General features: G+C 44.7%; 1 protein-coding gene across 1 annotated transcript in view; it reads right to left on the reverse strand.

Annotated features, from left to right (window-relative positions):
* sbf2 (SET binding factor 2) overlaps nucleotides 1–20,024 on the reverse strand; it is a 185,299-nt gene that overhangs the window by 46,182 nt on the left and 119,093 nt on the right. The window contains 4 exon segments of the mRNA XM_079496397.1: nucleotides 2,291–2,364; nucleotides 3,397–3,569; nucleotides 13,614–13,882; nucleotides 14,745–14,918. Of these exon segments, the coding sequence (XP_079352523.1) occupies nucleotides 2,291–2,364; nucleotides 3,397–3,569; nucleotides 13,614–13,882; nucleotides 14,745–14,918 (690 nt within the window).

Here is a 20,024-nt window from a genome sequence, read left to right on the forward strand (position 1 = left end):
TGTGTTACAATACATGTGTTCACACACAGCTGCTAAAATTGCCTTGCACGTTAACACTGCCTGGCTCACAGCAATAAGGAGTTTATATGTTCTCCCCATGTTCACATAGGTTCCCTTCATGTTCTCCCTACTGTATGTTCACATAGGTTCCCTTCATGTTCTCCCTACTGTATGTTCACATAGGTTCCCTTCTGCCTCACAGCAAGAAGGAGTTTATATGTTCTCCATATGTTCACATAGGTTCCCTTCTGCCTCACAGCAAGAAGGAGTTTATATGTTCTCCCTATGTTCACATAGGTTCCCTTCATGTTCTCCATATGTTCACATAGGTTCCCTTCTGCCTCACAGCAAGAGGGAGTTTATATGTTCTCCCTATGTTCACATAGGTTCCCTTCATGTTCTCCCCATGTTCACATAGGTTCCCTTCATGTTCTCCCCATGTTCACATAGGTTCCCTTCATGTTCTCCCTATGTTCACATAGGTTCCCTTCATGTTCTCCCTATGTTCACATAGGTTCCCTTCATGTTCTCCCCATGTTCACATAGGTTCCCTTCATGTTCTCCCTATGTTCACATAGGTTCCCTTCATGTTCTCCCTATGTTCACACAGGTTCCCTTCATGTTCTACTTATGTTCACATAGGTTCCCTTCATGTTCTCCCCTGTTCACATAGGTTCCCTTCATGTTCTCCCTATGTTCACATAGGTTCCCTTCATGTTCTCCCCATGTTCACAACTTCACATACAGTCGGTTCCCTTCATGTTCTCCCCATGTTCACATAGGTTCCCTTCATGTTCTCCCCATGTTAACATAGGTTCCCTTCATGTTCTCCCTATGTTCACATAGGTTCCCTTCATGCGCTCTGGTTTCTTCCCACACCAAAAGGTGTGCATGTTAAGAAGATACTCCTGCAAGTGTGCTGACCAGACCTACAGTATGCGCTGCCCACTGCTCCGAATGGTTAGAATGGGTTAATTGCAGAGAACCAATTGCCCACAAGTATCATTACTATAATTATGATATCATTATCATCATTACTGTGCCACTGTTGTTGTTAATAGCTATAATTATTATTATCATCATCATCATCCCCATCACCCCTGCAGTTCTATGGCCAGAGGCAGTGTTGTGTACACACCACAGCAGTCAACATGCTACTTGCAGCCAGCACACCAACGAAGCTTACACCAGGGCTCCACCGGGCACGTCAGCGTCGCGTCAGCGTCGCGTCTCCGTCACCATCAGGGAATGTTCCCTTTTTAATCAATGAAGGGTGGCTCCACTGCCCGCGTTGCGTGACGCGTGCATTCAAATTGAACCGGTGTGTTTTTTGACGCACGCGACGGAGACGCAACGCGTCCGGTGGAGCCCTGGTGTTACGTTACGCCCCACGTCTAAAGTTAGCCTTCATAAAGCAGCAAGACCAAAGGCCAGGACCGACCGCTCACCATCACTCCCAGGATGCTCCCACGGCAGTGCTGGCATGGTGCGTGTCTGTTTGTGTGAGAGCATTTCATTAAGTCCTGGCAGTTAAATAGGGGGAGTCATAAGGCTAGACTAAGGGGTCAAATATGAAATTGTGACGGGCTGACAATAATTAATGAAAAAAGTACATGACTGGATAACAGGAGCTCCTTGCATAAGAGGTACTGTAACATGCCAGATAAAACCCACTTGTCACGCACCAAAAATAGCTCATCTCTATAGCTCAAAATGTGGCACGGCGCAATGTGCTGTGAGCTTGTAGATCAGCAATGTTCAGTGTGTGACACTACGCAAAGACCCGCCCACACCTGCCTCTGATTGGCCCTACTACTAGTAAGAAATATTAAGGCGGCCGCGGGGCGGGGCGGGGCATTCCCACATTCTAAAACAGCTAGAAAACCCCACTCTGGCAGCGTGTCTCGCTAGTCATTAGACCCCCAAATCCACACCTCGTCCCGGGGTTCGATTCCCGCTGCCACCATTATTTGTCCAACAACCAGTAACCACAAACCACAGATTTTAGAGCAGTTTGTGCCGTTTTAGACCACTTGCACGCAGTATAGTCACCCTTATCCCATTTTGACCTGAGATCAGATTCTAAAAATGTCTTCTATTCTGAAAAAGCTATGTTTCTATGTAAGTGGTTCTTCGATTTTTCAAAAATAGCAGACCTAAAAGCTCATAGCGCGCCACTCGGTGGCGCGCTATGAGCTTGTAGATCTGCTATTTTTCAATAGCTAAAGCATAACATAATGCTATCACCAAAAAGGGGATCCCGCCCAAAATGGGTTAAGGCACTACTCACCTTCTGAATTGGAGGCAGCCTCCTACTCTCCCTGTGCACAGCCTCCAGAGTTTCCATCTGCATCGCCACGATGCCTGTGGGTTGCAAGAGATTTACCGCAGTGTTACATTCATACACATCCAGCATCTTTTTGGGCCCCAACACATAATTAGAAAGAAGCGCCTGATGGAGGGGAAAGGAACTGGTCGGAATAACGTGTTCCTTCCATGCGCTACGTCCGGCCAGGGAATTTCCCCCCTGTCAGGTGAAAAGAAGCAGCTTGGACTCCTCATGCATAGAAGGAGGCATGAGGTCAGTCCGCTGCCCCCCCAGGTTGGCGGAGGAAGTATAGTGCCCAGGATTACATTAGATAATTGGCACTGGGTGAAAAAACTGGGTTGCAAAATCGTGGGATAAAAATTATTTAAAAAAAAAAAAGAAAGAAGAAAAACTTGTTGTACCCTGCCCTTTTGTTCTCCTTTTTAGATTATTTGTTCGGCCCAAAATGTTTCGTTTATTGTCATGATTTAAATGAACCACAGTTTATATTATATTTACAGATTTCAAGGGTAACTCCCATGTCAGGAGTTACCCTATCAGCTCAGGGGTCTGTGCTACTATGTGCTTAGATTAGAATAAGACATTATTCCAATTTAGTATGAGCTTCATTTGGAGGGAGTTTGAGGTGAAAAGCGTTACCATGCATAGCTGAGAGAAATAGGACAGCCGACAGAGTGTGACGTCATCAGCTGAGGAATTAATTCAGGGCACAGCTTTGTGCTACAGTATACAGTTGGAGGCCATCGATATTGTCCTTTTCTTTTTGCTGAGGTTTGCGTGATCTGCGCAAAAGGACAGTTAACCCATTTTGGGCGGGAACCCCTTTTGGTGTTTTAAACATTATGTTATAATTTAGCTATTGAAAAATAGCAGATCTACAAGCTCATAGCGCGCCACCGAGTGGCGCGCTACGAGCTTGTAGGTCTGCTATTTTTGAAAAATCGTGAAAATATTTATTTCAGAAAACTGGAGGATTTAGAAGGATTTTTTTTAAATTTTGAGGTCAGGCCTAAATGGGTCAAATGATAAGGGACAATATCGGTGGCACCCAACTGTAGGAGTCCTACCTGGGATCATGCTGTGGAGACTCTTAATGTGGTCCTGGGTCACCCCGCTCTCCGTGCACACCTTGTCGATGAAGCGAGCGATGAACCTGACCACAGAGTTGGCCACGTCGCTGGTTTCAGAGTCCTCGAACCCGCTTTCTGTGTCAAAGCTCTCTGCCACGCTGCCCGCCATGCTGCAGAACACACACACAGTCCCACACACATTAATGAGTCAATTGGGAGCAGTGAGGTGATTGATAGTCTCAGTAAGCTGTGAGTAAGCTGTGAGAAATGGATGTGAAGATTTATTACACGCCACGGCTTGGCTGAATGCTCCATCCTGATCGCTCAATCACAGCGTTCTGCGCTCTGTTATTTCTTGATAACAGCAATGGAAGTGGAAACTTGTAAGCTAATAAGCTTATACTTAATGGAGTAATTGTAGGTAGCCATGAAATAAGGGGGGATAACATACAGCTTTGTGTTGTATTGGTCCTGCTCCAGCTGAATGTGAACTATTACGCAAAGTAGGCTAATCTTCAGAAGGTTTACGTTGCTACACTATGCACACAGAGCCAAAGCTAGAAATAAACAGACTATTTATTTTAGCGGAAGCTTTTAAATTATATTAGAGACCAGCAGGTGGCGGATTTAGCCGTGGTTAGGGTGGATTTGGGTCAATTCAATATATTATAAATTAATATTGGATAAACCGCGGGTGAAATAATGCGGGAAATAAATAAATGGCATCTATCTATATGCTTATTATAGCTTTTAAAACAAAATCTTGGCGTGCGTGCGTTAGTCATTTTCCATGATCTGGCACAAATTAGCCACCTATGAAGTTGGGTCCTCCTTGCAACAACAACAACAACACAGTGGTCTCCTACAGGCAGCTACGCTAAAGTTGCTAACAGGCAGCTACGCTAAAGTTGCTAACAGGCAGCTAGTGAGTCTTAGGCTTCACTGCACCTTTCGATCTAGCATACAACATTGATGCATGCTAGATGTAAACAAAGGGTTTGTTTACATCTTGCCCCAATGCATTTCCAATGGAAGTCACATGGTTTGACACAACATTTGTGTTGTACGGCTTTCGGCTGTGTTTCGACTGCCCCCCACCCCCTCATACAACACAAATGTTGTGTCAAACCATGTGACTCCCATTGGAAATGAATTGCGAGCTTGCATCAGTCAATAAGTCTCATGCATCAGCCATACAGCAATCTGTTGTAAAGGTGTGAGTCAGGCCTTAGAGAAACTTAAAACTAAGTAAAACAGAAGGGAGTAATATACGTTTGGCGTGGGACTGGGAGTGATTAAGTTCTTTACCCTGCCGATGACGGCTGGATATGCTGTATGAAAATACGTTGCAATGTGAGAACGTGGACAAGCGTGTTACCATGGAAATGGATATATACAACCACTACGTAACATTGGTGAACTGTCGAAAGAGTGGTGAGTGACATTGTTTGTTTGTACAAGTACGTATAAATAGCCGATCTACAAGCTCACAACGCGTCGCAGCGACGCGGTGTGATCTTGTAGATTGGATATACTGTATATGCTGGGCGCTTCCCAGCGCAGCGGATTGCGGGTGGTGCGGATTAATACATTGGATTAATTAATAAATTGCGGTCGGATAACGGGCGGATTATAATTATGCACATGCGGGTGACAAAAAAGCTCATCCGCTGATCTCTAACACACACACACACACACACACACACACACACACACACACACACACACACACACACACACACACACACACACACACACACACACACACACACACACACACACACACACACACACACACACACACACACACACACACACACACACACACAGTATAATTTTAACACTATAGATTTGACTGTGTAGTTTATGAATTGAACAAATTGTGTCAGTAATGCCAGCAGACTGAGACTGGCCAAAGATGTCAGGATCAATCACTGTTATTATCTATATTCATAGAAAGCAATGACAAGTTGTAGTTCCTTACAACAAATATAGAAACAAAATTTACTATACAAATATTGTCCCAGGGTAAATGTGCATATTTGGGAATACATTTAGACATTTGGCATTATGAACATTTGGCTGTGAATATTCTGCAAAGCTCTCTTGTGTCCAATACAATATTTCCTGCAGGAGATCCACCGGTGACTGGCTAGTGCTACTGTGGAGCAAAATAAGCACAGATAATCCAGAAGTGAATCCTTGGCTTCACCACCTCAGTTTCCTACGAAAAGCCCAGATTTGGCTCATTTTGCTGAAATCACTTTCACTTCTATTTTCTTTGGTCTCTTGTTGAGTGGAAAGTTGACAACAGCCTGCAGGTTTTAAACGTCCAAAGTGAAGTAGTACTGTATGTAAGCGTTCCTCCAGAGTGTGGTAGGACAACGTAAGCCCACAGAACGGATGTGGGCTGCATATGGAAGGAAGAGCTGTGTTGCATTTGGCTGTAATCGCAGCGTATCATGTACTGTACACTGTGACCAACGCCACATCCACCCACACACCCATCATCACCTTGTTAGGAAGGGACACATACTCCCAAATCAAGAACTTGAGGCTTTCTCCAGATAAATCCTTACAAACCTTACAAAACCTGCGTTGGTCAAAATGATTTATAAGTTGTACGTACGTTGTGGTTGATATTTCTGGAATATGAAGTTGTATTAAAAAAAGGTGAGAACATAAATAAAGTTGGACACTGGGGGGATTCACTAATTCCCAATGTTGTATGTGGCACCCGCCTGGACCACTTGGCCAGCGGGCGCCCCACTTCTGTGCTTTACTGACCACACACACATGTCCATATGGGGGCCAAGTCTATACAGCCTACGCAGCGGAGAAAAGATGAGTCTGAACAATAGACGCCTTATCAGACGACGTCACACTGATGACAGCATGCGCGAGCATCGCGGCAGCAGAAAAACACCACCTCTCATAAGATGCAATGGAAAAGTTCTAACTGCACTCACGGGTAAAAAATGCACCATCAAACTTTCAGATGCTGTTTTTATCCCAGTGTGGAGGAAGAATGATTAGGATTTTTATTGTGATCTCTCGCCCTTGAAATATATAATCCTTGGTTTCTGTTGTGTTTGAACAATAAAAGCAATTCAAAACAGTTGTCCTCAAAACCACACCTCCAGTCGCTGTCATAAGAACGGGAGGTGCGCTCATGGTCACGGCAGCAGAGCCTGTTTGTCCACGGCTGCACGCGCACCTGCAGCCCATCAAGTGTAATTTATGCTTCGTCCCGCGATGGTGTCGTGCACGCAGACCTCTACGCTCGCAACAGTCGCATCTGTGATGCGATGTGAGCTTGTATATCAGCTGTTCTCTGTGCGCAATACTGTTGGGCTTTGAAGTATAAATGTCTCCTAGGGTGCACCTCACTAGCCAACTCACAAGAGGAGGTTGAATGGACTGAAACCAGCTCTCCCCAAAACAACAGGTTTGGAGATCTGTTGGGAATTGATTACATGAAACAGTCACCCGTGCGCCCAGTCCCAATGTTTGTAAACAAATAATTGGTCTATGGGGGCCAAGTCTATACAACCTACGCAGCGGAGAAAAGATGAGTCTGAACAATTGCATGACAGTGACATCACTGACGAACCCTTGGTAGTTTTATCCTACTGTAGGTCTTCAATGAGCGCTGAACGGACAGCGCCATCACTACAAGTACAACTACAGGTTGCATTTTGTCATGCTAGCGCTTCTGAAACACTAGCGGGATTATTTCATGTCAACGTTCAAGTATATGGAGGGCTAAAACTGCCATATCTAAAAAATAAATAAATTGAATAAATAAATAAATGCAAAAATAAATAAATAAATATGCAAATAAATATATAAATCAATAATTAAATGTATTTAAGTGACTATTTATTTATTTATTGTATTTATCTACACATTCAAATGTACATTTAAATGTACATTTAAATGTACATTTAAATACGCATTTAAATGTACATTTAAATGTGCATTTAAATACAAATTTAAATGCATATTTAAATGTACATTTAAATATGCATTTAAATACACATTTAAATACGCATTTAAATGTACATTTAAATATGCATTTAAACACGCATTTAAATACGCATTTAAATGCACATTTAAATGCACATTTATACATGCATTTAAATGTGTATTTCAAGCTGCTTTTCCCAAAGGTCTATTTCATGAACCATATGTTAATGAGGGGGTGTACCTTGATGATTTCACTCACTGACCGGGTGGAACTTGATGATGTCACTTAACAACCATTGGATAATCTATGTAGGAGCTCACAGATCGACTGTACTGTATCTGTATTGATAAATAAATACAGATACAATATTATCATATGGTGGTAGTAAAGGTAAACAAGTGATGGTGTACAACATGGGTTTTCAACGGGTGGTCCGTGGACCACTGGTGGTCCGTGAAGGTGTTGCATGTGGTCCCTGACCATGCATTTAGTAATGTAGGAAAGTGAAGATTTGTATTTGAATTTATTGTATTGACCACAAGTTGAGAAACAATGCAGTAAATGATCTGGTGACAAATGATGACGCGTCGATGTTGTCAGTTACTGGGAAGTCGGATGTCAAGAACTTCCACAGAAAAGTGAGTTAGAATCTCAAGGGAAACCGGCCGTAACGGATTTCCTGGTTGAGTCACCATTATAAGGAAATGTGCCCATAATCAATCGCAAGTGTCTGCTTACTCATAGAATAAGTTACAATGAACAGCAACATGAGTTCAATATGGAAGGTTAATTTCTTTCCCCCACACCACGACCATATCCCCCCTACCAACACAACAATGGCCCCAAGGTTAATTCTCAGTCAGGGTGGTGGTCCCCAGGTTGATTCTCAGTCAGGGTGGTACGTGGTCCCTGGTTCATAATCAGTTGAAAACCACTGGTGTACAATGGTGTGCAAAATGCTTTAAAAAGTCTGAAGAGCACTTACAAAATGTCTGCATTAATATGTTTGCCTGGGCATACACATACAGTGTGCAATCAGAGATATATGATGTCCAATTTAGGCCAATACTTAATCTCACTGCACACAAGAAGAATGTTACTACTGAGAATAAAATGTACTGATGTCAATGGTGCCCGACCAAGGTGGCAAAATTTACTGCCCACCTTTACCCAGTGGCAAGTTGTCCAGGTGCCCAGTTATCCTACCCCTAGGTGCCCAGTTGCCCCACTAAGAATTACTACTGAGAATAAAATGTACTGAGGTCAAAGGTAATCGACCAAGGTGCCAGAAAAACTACAACCCTGTACCTAGTGCCCACATATCCCTAATGCCCACTCATCCAAGGTGTACAAGTGACCTGTCGATCCACTAAGTGTCCACTTGACCTGTAACCCTGTTACCCATCTTTCTGATAAATTGAAAATGGAGGACCCTGATGTAAACAAACAAGTCTTAGTGTGTTTTCTGGTTTTATCCTCATAGCAGTTTTTGTCCTGTACCTTCGTTTGAACTGTACCCAAATTATACAAACTGTGAATACAATGTTCAATCAACCAAGAAAATATACATATACAGTTTAATATGAAAACCTGCATATTCCGTCAGTCAGTCAGTCAGCGTCACGCCTCCATATATAGTCATCAGTCCACACCTCATGACATCACACCTCGTGACATCATGCCTCGTGACATCACGCCTTGTGACATCACGTCTCCATATATGGCCATCTTCATATATGAAGATCATGACACTGACCTCATCAAACCCTGGATACATGGAGAAGACTGGATCATCACCTAGATCTGCATATGGAGCCGGACAGAAACTCTACATCTGACCTCAAACCTCAAACCCTTAGATCTCTATATAGAGCTGACCTGTTCTGACATTCCATATGTTGATCCTTCTCCACCTGTCCTTCCACTTCGATGTCTCCCTTTTGACTGATGCCCGGCCCTACTGCTGGGCCCTCATCAAACCCTGTACACTCAAGACACTGCCCCCGCTGTCACCCTTATATCTCCATATATGGAGTTGACCTGTTCTGACTGGAGTTGTCCTATTCTATAAGTTGATCTGACCTCTGACCTCATCAAACCCTGTACACTCAAGACACGCTCCATATATGGCCAGTACAGAATTAATTCCATTATGTTGATCTGACCCCCCATGCCAAAGAACCAGCCGTCTGCCCAGCAGTCTGCCGTCTGCCGCCCCAGCAGTCTGCCATCACCCAGGCGGATGTGTGCAAGGAGGTCTTACTGGTACTTTACTTGAGTATTTTCCAATACCAATACTTTTACAAATCCCAAAATTGTAGCCTACTTTTACTCCATTACATTTATTTGAACACTTTAGTTACTAATTAATTTGTAGATTTTGATTATTATTACAAAACTTACATACAATAGCCCTAGCATATATAGATTTCGGGCATTTAAAAATAGCCGATCTACAAGCGATGCGACATATTGTGAGCTTGGGGAGATCTGCTATTTTCAAAAGATTTTTATACATTTAGGACACTTTTACTTTGGGTACTTTAAGTATATATATATATACAAACTAAAACTAAACTAAAATTAAATGTAAAATCCAAAACTAGTGGCTGGATGGGATTTTTTGGTGTTTGATTGCTCTGGGTTAGATTGCTAATGGCTGAATAGGAAAGACACACCCTCATTAGGAAAGACACACCCCCTCATTAACATACGGTTCATGAAATACACCCTTGGGAAAAGCAGCTTGAAATACACATTTAAATGCACATTTAAATGTGTACATCATTAAAACAAATAAATAAATGTAATTATTCATTTCTATATTTCTTTGCCTATTTATTTATTTATTTTTGCATTTAATTATTGATTTATATATTTCTTTGCATATATATTTATTTATTTTTGGATTTATTTATTTATTATTTTATTTATTCATTTATTTATTAATTTTTTAGATATGGCAGTTTTGGCCCTCCATACTAGTACAACTATTAGTAGGTGTATCCTAGTTACTTTGCAGCACTTCATTTCCATCCTGGCACTCTAGTTACTTGACCATTTACCCTGCTGTTTGTTGACTAGGGCAGGGGTTCTCAACCCGTGGGTCGCGACCCCTCGGGGGGTCGCCAAATTATTTTGGGGGGTCCCCACATTTTTTTTCAAAAAAAAGGGAAAAAAGGGGTTTTTATTTTATTTTTTCCCCCCAACTGAATGGATGGAAAATCGAAAATTAAGAGTTTACATGGTACACATAGTACATGCATACACCTTCCTAATGATTATATCTGGTTTCAGTATTTATTTATGGTGTATTGTCTCTATTATTAAGGTTATTGTAGCAGTCAATTTATATTGGGGGTCGGGAGGGGGCGGGGCGGGGGTCCCGAGACATTGCCAAAGCATTTCCGGGGGTCCCCGGCCAAAAACGTTGAGAACCCCTGGACTAGGGTAGTAACTCTGATCTGGAACTTAGTAAGTCACTCTGGATAAGAGCGTCTGCTAAATGCCTTAAGTTGTAATATTGATATACTGTACAGCAGGGGTTCCCAAACTGTGGTGCGTGCACCCCTTGTGGTGCGCCAACGCCCTCTAGGGGGTGTGTGACATGAAAAGGATAATGGAGGTTTTATGGTGTTATTTAACACAAACGGCAAAATCCGGTAAAACACTGTTGTATATATAGTATACAGTATACAGCAGCAGCCACATGTCTCTCAGTGCAGTGACATTCTGTGATTATTTGCCATAATCATATTCAAATAATTATCATTTTTGGCCAAATACAATGAGACTGAGCGTTGGGGGGTGCATCAGCTAGGTCAGGAGGTAACAGGGGGTGCGTCAGCTATAGGTCAGGAGGTAACAGGGGGTGCGTCAGCTATAGGTCAGGAGGTAACAGGGGGTGCGTCAGCTATAGGTCAGGAGGTAACAGGGGGTGCGTCAGCTATAGGTCAGGAGGTAACAGGGGGTGCGTCAGCTATAGGTCAGGAGGTAACAGGGGGTGCGTCAGCTATAGGTCAGGAGGTAACAGGGGGTGCATCAGCTAGGCCAGGAGGTAACAGGGGGTGTGTCAGCTAGGTCAGGAGGTAACAGGGGGTGTGCGTCAGCTATAGGTCAGGAGGTAACAGGGGGTGCATCAGCTAGGCCAGGAGGTAACAGGGGGTGTGCGTCAGCTATAGGTCAGGAGGTAACAGGGGGTGCGTCAGCTATAGGTCAGGAGGTAACAGGGGGTGCATCAGCTAGGTCAGGAGGTAACAGGGGGTGCGTCAGCTATAGGTCAGGAGGTAACAGGGGGTGCATCAGCTAGGTCAGGAGGTAACAGGGGGTGCGTCAGCTATAGGTCAGGAGGTAACAGGGGGTGCATCAGCTATAGGTCAGGAGGTAACAGGGGGTGCATCAGCTAGGTCAGGAGGTAACAGGGGGTGCGTCAGCTATAGGTCAGGAGGTAACAGGGGGTGCGTCAGCTAGGTCAGGAGGTAACAGGGGGTGCGTCAGCTATAGGTCAGGAGGTAACAGGGGGTGCGTCAGCTATAGGTCAGGAGGTAACAGGGGGTGCGTCAGCTAGGTCAGGAGGTAACAGGGGGTGCGTCAGCTAGGTCAGGAGGTAACAGGGGGTGCGTCAGCTAGGTCAGGAGGTAACAGGGGGGTGCGTCAGCTATAGGTCAGGAGGTAACAGGGGGTGCATCAGCTAGGTCAGGAGGTAACAGGGGGTGCGTCAGCTATAGGTCAGGAGGTAACAGGGGGTGCGTCAGCTATAGGTCAGGAGGTAACAGGGGGTGCGTCAGCTATAGGTCAGGAGGTAACAGGGGGTGCGTCAGCTATAGGTCAGGAGGTAACAGGGGGTGCGTCAGCTAGGTCAGGAGGTAACAGGGGGGTGCGTCAGCTATAGGTCAGGAGGTAACAGGGGGTGCGTCAGCTATAGGTCAGGAGGTAACAGGGGGTGCGTCAGCTATAGGTCAGGAGGTAACAGGGGGTGCGTCAGCTATAGGTCAGGAGGTAACAGGGGGTGCATCAGCTAGGCCAGGAGGTAACAGGGGGTGTGTCAGCTAGGTCAGGAGGTAACAGGGGGTGTGCGTCAGCTATAGGTCAGGAGGTAACAGGGGGTGCATCAGCTAGGCCAGGAGGTAACAGGGGGTGTGCGTCAGCTATAGGTCAGGAGGTAACAGGGGGTGTGTCAGCTATAGGTCAGGAGGTAACAGGGGGTGCATCAGCTAGGTCAGGAGGTAACAGGGGGTGCGTCAGCTATAGGTCAGGAGGTAACAGGGGGTGCATCAGCTAGGTCAGGAGGTAACAGGGGGTGCGTCAGCTATAGGTCAGGAGGTAACAGGGGGTGCATCAGCTATAGGTCAGGAGGTAACAGGGGGTGCATCAGCTAGGTCAGGAGGTAACAGGGGGTGCGTCAGCTATAGGTCAGGAGGTAACAGGGGGTGCATCAGCTAGGTCAGGAGGTAACAGGGGGTGCGTCAGCTATAGGTCAGGAGGTAACAGGGGGTGCGTCAGCTATAGGTCAGGAGGTAACAGGGGGTGCGTCAGCTAGGTCAGGAGGTAACAGGGGGTGCGTCAGCTAGGTCAGGAGGTAACAGGGGGTGCGTCAGCTAGGTCAGGAGGTAACAGGGGGGTGCGTCAGCTATAGGTCAGGAGGTAACAGGGGGTGCATCAGCTAGGTCAGGAGGTAACAGGGGGTGCGTCAGCTATAGGTCAGGAGGTAACAGGGGGTGCGTCAGCTATAGGTCAGGAGGTAACAGGGGGTGCGTCAGCTATAGGTCAGGAGGTAACAGGGGGTGTGCGTCAGCTAGGTCAGGAGGTAACAGGGGGTGCGTCAGCTAGGTCAGGAGGTAACAGGGGGTGTGCGTCAGCTAGGTCAGGAGGTAACAGGGGGTGCGTCAGCTAGGTCAGGAGGTAACAGGGGGTGCGTCAGCTAGGTCAGGAGGTAACAGGGGGTGTGCGTCAGCTAGGTCAGGAGGTAACAGGGGGTGCATCAGCTAGGTCAGGAGGTAACAGGGGGTGCGTCAGCTAGGTCAGGAGGTAACAGGGGGTGTGCGTCAGCTAGGTCAGGAGGTAACAGGGGGTGTGCGTCAGCTAGGTCAGGAGGTAACAGGGGGTGCGTCAGCTAGGTCGGGAGGTAACAGGGGGCGCGTCAGCTAGGTCAGGAGGTAACAGGGGGTGCGGGCAAAAACCTTTTGGGACCGCTGCTGTACAGTACACATTCCCAGTACTTGTTGCATGCTCCCATTATCCTGACCTGTTGGTGACAATGCTATTGCTGCCGCTCTCCCAATCGTGAAACGGGACGGTGCGGAGAAGCCTGATCTTGCTGGTATCCAGGGGAACCAGTAGATAGACCATCAGGCTGGCGTAGTGAATGGCCTGGCTGAACACTGTGCTCTCCTCATTCTTCACCAACTCCAGCTGCTTCTCCTTGCTCAGGCTGGGCCATGCACGCAGCTGCTCTGCTGCGAGGTCCATGGCCGTATGCTCTCCATCTCTGGCTGGGAGCAGAGGAGCATGGTCCTGGGAGAAACAACAAAACAACATCAATAAAGTCTAACCGATTTATTTTTATAACACTGTTGAATAATGGTGCCATGCAAAAATAACATCTAACAAAATATCTAGCCAAGCTACAAGCTCACAACACGTCGTGACTCGCGAGACCCGTTGAGAATTTGAAGACCACATTTGTAGGTCTATTTTCACTATATTTATTGAAATACTTTAATACACGCGCAGTGGCACCGGAAACTGACCAACCACCACTGCCTTGTGGGAAAGTCGCGAGACATGGCCAAAGCATTTCCGGGGGTCCCCGGCCAAAAAGGTTGAGAACCCCTGGGCTATGGGATCACTCACACCCAGAGAGAAAACTGGTGACCCTCGTCTGTATTTAGCCTCGAAGGAAACTATCAATCGCTACCCCCGAAACACAAATAGAGGAAAAAGTTAGAAATAATGGCGTATTGATTTGATGTCGTTTCACCCAGACACAGCCCCACAGTGGGTTGAAATCATAGAGTATATAAAAGGATAGAGACTGATCTGGCGCGAAGCTCCCCCCCCCCCCCCCCCCCCGCTATTCATGTCAGTGGAAGTTGCTCAGTGGCGTTTTGAAGCACCCGGAAGGACCGTCTCAGAACGTCTACTTCCGCATTTGACCACCAAATTTTGGTGGTCAAATGCGGAAGTGCAACCGAGCGCTCAATGTTAAAGCCCAGCTGCACGGGGTTTTCACAGTCATGAATCCACGGGTCCGCCTGTAGTCCCTCCTCTTACCAATAGGGCCCAGTGCTTCAACGTCGGAGTGCCTCACTGGTCCCTTGGTTGAAATAGACAGAGGGAGGCATATAAATAGTAATTGCTGGGTCTACGCAATTACCTTGATTCTTGCAGTGATGCTCACTTTCTCCTCTGCAGCATCTCTGAGATACAGAGCTCGGATCTGGCTCTGGACCTCGCTGTAGAAAGTTGCCTCCCAGAATTGTTGGTTAGTCCAGATGGGATGGTCCTGAACACACGTGTAGGCAAACTGGTTCACACCAGGGGCCAATTTCTGCAAAGACATAAGAGAAATGACACAATCAGAAAACAAATATAAGCCTTTTAAAACAACAGCATTTGTGGGCAACTGGATTTGCTCAGTATCGCTTCATGAGTATCGAAACTCTGGGACAGGACTGCATTGAGTGACACTTACTGTATTTATCCATTTTGGGGCGGGAACCCCTTTTGGTGTTCTAAGCATTAGGTTATACTTTAGCTATTGAAAAATAGCAGATCTACAAGCTCATAGCGTGCCACCGAGTGGCGCGCTACGAGCTTGTAGGTCTGCTATTTTTTTTAAATCGTAAAAATGCGGCACAAATCTTTGAATATATATATATTTTTTTTATTTCGACGTCAGGCCTAAATGGGTTAAACCAGTCTGTTAAAAATCGGGGAAAACAACACAGAGCCGCCAAATATTTCAAGTGAATTCAATCATGTCTTTCTGGTCATATGTTTTCAACAACTAACGCAAACGGAGCAACTCCCTCTTTCTCTGTCTTCATGTGTTTTTGAAAGGACTACATTTTAGTCCCAGTTCTGCCCAGTTCGTATTGACGAGAAAAGCACCTGCTGTCTGCAAAAAAATACCTCTCAGCCTGCCAGTGCTCGGCTAAAGACATTAAAGCTACTACAGTTCCTGTGCTGCAACATTTTGGAGGCAAAAACATAAACACCACAGAGCAAAGTGCCAACAATTTATAAATGACCACTGACCAGCCATGAACACCCATCCACAACCAAGTATTCCCCCTTCTGAAGTCAAATATTCTGTTAGTCTGTTATTAGATTAGTTTCTGATTTCTTTCCTCTGAGCCTGATGCAACAAAACACAGTTATTTCCATTTTGACTTTACAGTTTGAATGATCAGTAGCAGCCAAGATATTGTAATTATACTAGATAATTAAACCAAAACGGCTCTTTTCCCCAGAGGCTTAAAGGAGCATTCCACTCATTTTCAACATTTTACTATGTCATTAATGTACATTAGAGCTGTTGTGTGGAAATAATAAAAAAAGTCCCCCCATTCTGTGTTTCCTAGAACTAGAGGTCTGAAAAAAATCATTAACATGGTGAAACACATCTTGATGACATCATAAAGATGTGATTCAACATGTTAATGATTTTTTTCATACTTACAGTTCTAGGAAACACAGAATGGGGGGACTTTTTTATTATTTCCACACAACAGCTCTAAGGTATATTAATGACATAGTAAAATGTTGAAAATGAGTGGAATGCACCTTTAAGGTGACTTCAAGGGGGTCAAAGCAAAGAGAAAGCCTTGGTGTTGGACAGCAGAGTTGATCTATACATTATATCCACTCGTAGAAAAGATTATTCAGCATGTTTTTATACAAGTCTGTTGTTTGGCATCCATTATATGGTCTCTGTCTGACATCACCTATGGCATGGTGTTGCTACAACTAGAGCCTAGAATTGGCTGCAGTCATAGGGTTTTATTGGGAAATGTACGTAAAACACCTCAAACATCTGCTAAAACAACACAACTGCTATACTATACCATAATACCACCATGTGGGACAACATCATCTCCCTCTTCTTTAGAAGGGGGGGGGGGATTATAGTACTTCCAGAAAAAACAAAACATTCTACCAGCAGTTTCTGCAGATTGTCATGACTTTTCAAGATGTTCAAGAAAGATTTTTGAGGGGCTATGCACGGCTTTGTGTGTCTGTGTGTCCATACTAGAACGTTATGTGTTAATTTGATTGGCTGAGCACGGGATGTGATGATGTATGATGATAAGAGCGCCCCTAACTTCACACAAGTGTGATCATTTTAGATTTGAATTATCGCGAGAACGATGGCTTCCATTATCGCATTGTAACTTTTCAGGAATTCAATTGACGTGCTGGTGTTCTGTTGACGTCCAGACGACAGTCAGTTGCAAGGTTATAATAGTTCTGGATTTTTCATCAGTTTAGTTAGTTTTAGTTGTTTTTTAGTGCGGGTTTGCTAGTTTTTATTTGTATGACAAGGCTTAGTTTTTGTTTTAATTAAGGGACCAAGCCCGGGTCTTCAGTAAGGGACTTCTTGGTCCCTTACTGTATTTGTCCAGATTTTTCTTCTCTCTCTCTTCTTCGTCCCAGGTGGGACATAAGGCCTTAACGACCTTCCTCCATCGGGACCTTGTGCTGCATGTTGTGCCTCGCCCCATGTCAGGTTCATCTCCTTCAGCTCGGCTACCACAGTTCGGTCGCCAGGTTATTTTGGGCTGACCTTTCTTCCTTTTCCCTACAGGAGTCCATCCTAGAGCGACCTTAGGTATACGATCCCGTGCCATCCTGAACACATGGCCCAGCCATCGGAATCTGCGGTGTTTGATCTCCATCACTACGCTGTTGCACTTGGTCATCCGGTGTAGCTCTACGTTAGATATCCTCTCAGGCCAGAAGATTCGGCAGATTTTCCTGAGGCATCGGTTGTGAAAGAAATCGATCTTCTTCATATCCTGAGTTGAGACTCACCAACATTCAGATCCATACAACAGCACTGACTTCACATTACAATAAATACAATGACAAGAGCGCCTCTCATTTCACACGGGTGTGATGTTTTTATATATATATATATATACAGTGGTAACTAATGGATACAATACTCTAGACTAAAAAAGAGGATAGTTATTAATATTATGTCATGAATCATAGCTCTAGAATTAACATGTAAAAAGGTGACACTTTCCTTTAAAAGCCACAACAGTATAAACAATTTGTTTTCGAGTTTGTAAAATAATTCATCCCCGTTTAGAGTATGTGAATGTTTACTTACTTCAATGTTTACAGATAATATCTGTAAACATTCAAGTTTACATAATCATTACCTTCAATGTCATAAATCCAGTGAATAAAAACATGGCTCAAGTGAACGCCTGCAATCACAGACCACAGCTTCCAATGAGACCCTTGACCAGGTGGAGGGCAGCAGTGTATCTCTAACGTATCCTGGGTCAGACCCACGCAAAGGAATAGCCTCCTTTCCTGTAAACTATTATACAAATCCGCTTTCTAGCCCCCAATCTAAATAGCTTGTGCTGTGTAAACAGTTTGCCTCCGATGAACAACAAGTACTGTTGGATCTCTGCCTTACCGTATATCATAAAGGAATTAGGGAGTCTGACGTTAATGTTGCCTCATTTAGATAACCCATTTTCTCAACACCGACAGAAATGCTTACATTAGCTATCATCAGAGGAACGCTATGTACTTATAGTTGCATTAGCTCACTGACATCGGAGGATGGGAATCTAGTCATAGCAGGCTTGGTTGACAAGACAAAGACATAAAAGCTTTGAAGACATGCCGTAGTGCAGCTCAAGCTGGCAGAGGTCAGTCAGGCTAATAGACTTTGAGATTACTCAGACAGATCTAAACGACTAGACTGAATGAGGTCTAGTGTAAAGGATGGAGGAGAATGAAACAAGGCCATAAATAAACTCAAGACAAACAAGCAGAGGAACTGTTGTCTTTTGGATAGCGGTGTCACATCTCTCCGCCTGAGCGCTTTTCAGCATGATGGGGCTATGCGTGTAAATAATCAGCCCCGACTGATCCCGTCGTCTGCCTTGTGAGATATGTGCAATAAGTCAAGTTGACCGTGGTCAGCTTCCCCTGTTCTGATAATGCAGGGAGTCGGGGCTTTAGCTCAAGAGACTAGAAAGAGATCCATGAAAAGACAGATGGATGATGAGGATGGAAACAAACAGACAGGAGGACGAAGGGCAAGAGTTTTCAGGAAGAAAAAAAAAAAAAAAGAGGAAAGGAGAAAGGAGAAGAGGGAAGGAGAGATGTGGACACGAGGGGAAGGGAGGAGGGAGGGAGAGAAAGCCCTATCGGAGACCAGTATGAAAGTGTGACTGGCCCAGTGGAGAAGAAGAATGCAGGGGTTGAGAAGAGGGAGAAAAACAAGCATTGAAACCACAAGGCGAAACAGACAAAAGTGAATGCCTTGCAAGGGTCAAAGGACTGAGGCCAGTGGGCGTCCTTCCTGGGTCATGATCTCAAAGATCAAAACATGATTCCAGGCGATCAACTGCTTTGAATTTGAACGATGGCAAGTCAAACTGTACAGCATCATGCATGTCATGATCTGTCACCAATAGAGGCTATATGCACATGCCATCAGCATCATATCCGGAAGATATGCGGGAATGCCTACTGGCAAAAAACTACTTTCTGGCCATGACAGCCCATACATCCAAACAGAAAAGTCCTATCTGATTGCATTAAGTAACGTTAAATGACATTAATCTCACTTTTCCACTCACTTTTCCACTCTATTTGCCATTCACTTGATGCATGTGCATACCCTCTATATTCATAAGAAAGGAGAGATGACAGAGAAAATGTATGTCATCATTACTAAAAACTATGAGCACATACAGTAAGTGCTGCTTCTTGAACTGTATCTAAAGGGAAGAGATCCTTAATTGATGTGTCACCATGAGACAAAAACATTATTTACAAATTTACAAGAAAAAACTAGTCTGAATACAAGGAGTCTGTAGGGAACGCCATCCTGACCTGTGCACCATCCATCTTTTTATTGCATGCAAAGGCATGCAATACATGAGTCAGTGAGGAACACTATCCTGAGAATGCAGAAATGTCTCCTTCCAAACATTGTGTTTACAATGATCACTGCAGGAAAACAAACACGGTGTAAAAAAACATGTTGACAGCTGATGAATAAACAAGTCCATCATGGCATCCATGTGCCATGGTTGTGTCAATGCACGGTGCACAGCGGACAATAAATGTCCTACAAAGCTAAGTAAACAGACCAAAGCCAAGCACTAGATGTCTCAGAGGTATACAAGGGTCACCCAGTAGATCATTTGCCTCCCCGGGACACAGTGTAACACAGTTTGACAAGGCAAACTGTCAAATCCCTCCATGCATAAACTGTGGCAGAAAGAATGCAAACAGTGAAGTGTTTTTGGCCGTGTACGTCATGTGGAATCAAGCTCGGGGCTTTTGACTTGCTGCTGTGTCCAATTTGTGTTTTCCCCCCCTTGAAGCCGACGGTCAGGAAGGCATGGATGGACCTTTACTGTGGTGATACATTCAAATGGAGCACGAGAAGTCA

This window comes from Electrona antarctica (assembly GCF_951216825.1).
Source record: "Electrona antarctica genome assembly, chromosome: 3".
Classification (NCBI taxonomy): Eukaryota; Metazoa; Chordata; class Actinopteri; order Myctophiformes; family Myctophidae; genus Electrona; species Electrona antarctica.